This window comes from Branchiostoma belcheri, unplaced genomic scaffold (genome assembly GCF_001625305.1).
Source record: "Branchiostoma belcheri isolate BF01 breed outbred unplaced genomic scaffold, Haploidv18h27 scaffold44, whole genome shotgun sequence".
NCBI classification, from domain to species: domain Eukaryota; kingdom Metazoa; phylum Chordata; class Leptocardii; order Amphioxiformes; family Branchiostomatidae; genus Branchiostoma; species Branchiostoma belcheri.
In genome coordinates, this window is record NW_017804065.1 from 2,501,957 (window position 1) to 2,505,644 (window position 3,688).

The following is a 3,688-nucleotide window of genomic DNA, read 5'->3' on the forward strand; positions in this document are numbered from 1 at the left end:
CACTATGGAGGCTACCGTTTTCCGAGGGGGAAATGAAACCACAATGGACAATTACTCCCCTGATCAGTCAGACCCTATTTTTGCCTCTGCCTCGGGAGAATGGCCGAATCCTGTCATTCAAACTTCCCTCTGGTGGAGGCTATGGCCAACTGTCACTCGGAAATTCGTATCGTAACGTAAAAGCTGTCATTACTTTAAAAAGGGTCAACTAAAAGAAATTTGAGCTTTTTTCTTCCTCGTAGTTTGTCCATACCTCATTTCTACGACTGCAACGTCATTGTAAGTTTGATTGACACATGACAAGCGACAGGTTGCAGGGACTAGCTTCTTCCTGTAGCAAACTAAGTTGGGCCCGGCGGAAGCGCAAGGCGGTGAAGCGGTCCGCCCACAGTTCCCCGAAGCGAGGTTGCTTCGGTGACTCAAGCCTTGTGATCTGACACAGCAACTCAAGGAAGCAGAAGTTCTACGGTTCAGTTTTAGCCAAGACGTCGGAGGGACAGGCTAGTCTAGAGCCTTGCCAAGACAAGAGAAGATGAGGGGAGGAGCGGGAGTTTTGCAGGCGGCAATTTTGCTGGTCGCGGTCGCCTGTGTTGTGCATGCAAGTAAGTAAGACTAAAGAGTGAAAGTATTTTGTTCAAGTGCCAAAACATTCTAAATTTCAGACGCCCTGCACACTTTTTTTCACAACCCTGCATTGTGTATGTGAATGTGCATCCTTCCGTTAACTGTACACATAGTAAGGTGTGTGGGGATGTCGTGTGCAAGTGGTCGTTCGGGGCTCAAAATCGCCGGGCTGTCCGGTGATTTCTGGCCGGGAGAAGTGCTCACCCCGCCCGGCCAGGCTGGCTGTGGCGGCACCCGGAAATGAAGAAGTGTCGAGCTTTGACGGATTCCAGAACTCTAAAACGTTATCATCATGGGGATCAGTTTTTAAAATATTTTCAACGAATTTCTGGTGCTACTAGAGCACATATATGTATCGATTGCACTGTGTGAACTAGCATGTGTTGGTGGTTCGAGCTCAGACAAGTCTGTTACTGTAGTATTTGGGACAGCATGTCCTTGCTTAGGATAGGGGGACCGTTCGTTGTAGTAACGGGCGGGGTGGGTGTGAAAAAGTCGCACATGGCGACAGGAAACAGTATACGACAAGGAAGTGTTTTGTGCAGTTTTGTGTGAAACATGATGAGTAAGCCTCATCATAATTCGGCAGCTCATATTGCTTTGGAACAAAAGAAAAACATTGCGAGATGGAATACTAGATCTTTGACTAAATAAAATTCATTGACCCAGCAACTAGATTCAGCCCGCATACATATTCCACCCTGCAGCAAAATATTCAACAGGTCATGTAAATCAGACTATTTTGGAAACATCACCAACTGAAAGTTTACACAGTAGTAGTACCTTTACCAAGAAGGATATCTTTTCGGTAGTGTTTTTATGTATGTATATATCATGTAACGTTATGTATGTGTGTAGTTGAGCACAATATAAACTCAAGAAGCTTTGGACGGGTTACTAGTATCATGAAACCTTGGAGGTGGCTTGTTATGGTACTGCAGCTGAAATTCTAGTTTTCGTGTCTCATGATCTAGGCTAGGGTCACAAATTTTGGACGGTAGATAGCTCTTGTGCTTAGGTAAAAGAGTCTTAAGACCTTAGTTTAGGCCCCCTAGCAGCTTGTTCTGGAACTGCAAAAAAATTTTAAAAGCCACCTGTTCGATCATGCATGATTGTGACCGTCTATGATGGTAGGTTTTCTGCATAAAGTCTTTGTGTATTGTGTGTGTGACAATTGTGTGCTAGAATGTAGAAAATGCACTGCCTGGGGCTAGAACATGATGTCAGCTCATGACAACTTGTTTTTGTTGTTTATCATGTATGTACTCCAGGCTTCAAGTCTTTAGCAGCCCAGGCCTCGAAATTAACTTTTTTCACTATTGTCCCAGAATTGTCCCGAACATAGATTTCAATTGTCCCGAACTGAAGATGGACTGTCCCAGCCTGCTTTTCAGGAAATAAGTTGATGACAAAAATAAGAAAACAACAACTGAATTTGTACAACTTGAAGTCCACTTTATTAGTAAATGTAGGGAAATACATGTACATGATAATATCATGGGCATGGAACCGTCCCTGATATTTGGAATCCCTGATTGGTCAAATTTAAATGTTTGTCAGAGTATTATATATTTATAGGCTGCCAGCAGTCTGCAGCAGGATGGATGGATCGCGCTCCCAAATGACGTGGATATTGGCGGGTCTTACAATTTTCCAATTGCCCCAAAATTGTCCCGAAACGTAATTTGAATTGTCCTAAGCTGAAAATTTAGTGTCATTTGACACTGGGACAATGTTAATTTCGAGCCCTGCAGCCATAGCTCAACTTCAAAATACCTCTTCAAAACACCTCAGGAAGGAAGTTAAAGTATACGACTGTCCTGTTCTATAATTGCTTTTTAAATAGATTGGTGGAAAAATAAATAGGATTGGTGGAAAAAGCAGTCCAGTGTAGACTTAATTATTACTAATATTAGGGGATGGAAAAGCAGTCCGACCATTTCGCATGTTGTTGTGCTCCCTGGCAGAGTAGCAAGCTTGTACAGTACTATTGTATGATCCCTGCGTGTCCCAATATGAAACGTGCTGATTGTCTAATGTTCTTGTTTATGCTTCCATATCTGCTGGAAAAACTAGTGACCCTTTACATGGATAGTCTTTATGCTCTGAGTCTGAAAGGCATCCAACGAAATTTCACGGCAGTGAAACAAAAACATTCTGGATGAGGAAATCTGTCTGATATTGACATTTGCTGCCATTTCCTAACACATTTTGTATCATTTTCACTTAGTTGAAGCATTTAGCTTGAAGCTCGATACAATTGTAATGTTAGAAGTAACTTTGGTAGTAGGTAGAGGTACATGCAGTTCCTTATGCATGAAGCATTTTTTACCTTCGCCAAGAAGGTTATGTTTTCAGGGGCGTTTGTGTATGTGTGTGTGTGTGTGTGTGTGTGTGTCTGTCTGTAAACACGATAACTTGAGAAGGCCTTGATGGATTATTTTAATACTTGGTAGGTGGGTAGGTCTTGATGAGACCTCAAAATGATTAGATTTTGGGCCCCCTAGCGGCTTGTTATGGTACTGCAGCTGAACTTCTGGTTTTGATATCTCATGATCTAGACATGCTGGGGTGACGAAATTTGGATGGTAGGTAGCTCTCATGCTGGGGAAGAAGTGACGTGAGTTTGGGCCCCCTAGCGGCTTGCTCTGGAACTGCAGGGATATATTCTTGAAATTATTCAAAAGGGGATAACTCAAGAACCGTTTGACGGATCGTCGTGATTTTTGGTATGTAGGTAGCTTACGTGATGTTTAATATGATTATGTGACAATTATGCAAATATGGATGTAATTTACATAATTTATGGGAAAATTCTATAAATTAGCTGCATTCCATGATAGGACAAATGAAGCTTGTGACATTGGTAATTGACAACGAGAGAAACACAGGAAGATATTGATTATGTTAATAATGACTTAATTTGCATAATTAATGAGAAAGTTTTATAATTATGTAAGGATAACTGCCTGGAATTTCATACTTGTGGTATTTGAAAGTTAAGTTGAGGTGAACATCATTAAACATAATTTATTCAAATCAGGACCTCATTTGCATAATTTAT

General features: G+C 41.5%; 1 protein-coding gene across 1 annotated transcript in view; it reads left to right on the forward strand.

Annotated features, from left to right (window-relative positions):
- Positions 1 to 371: 371 nt before the first annotated feature.
- Positions 372 to 3,688, forward strand: part of LOC109478520 (dual oxidase 2-like) — a 41,748-nt gene continuing 38,431 nt past the window's right edge. The window contains exon 1 of the mRNA XM_019780123.1: positions 372 to 602. Within this exon, the coding sequence (XP_019635682.1) occupies positions 533 to 602 (70 nt within the window). The 5' untranslated portion in view covers positions 372 to 532. The remainder of the gene's footprint in view (positions 603 to 3,688) is intronic.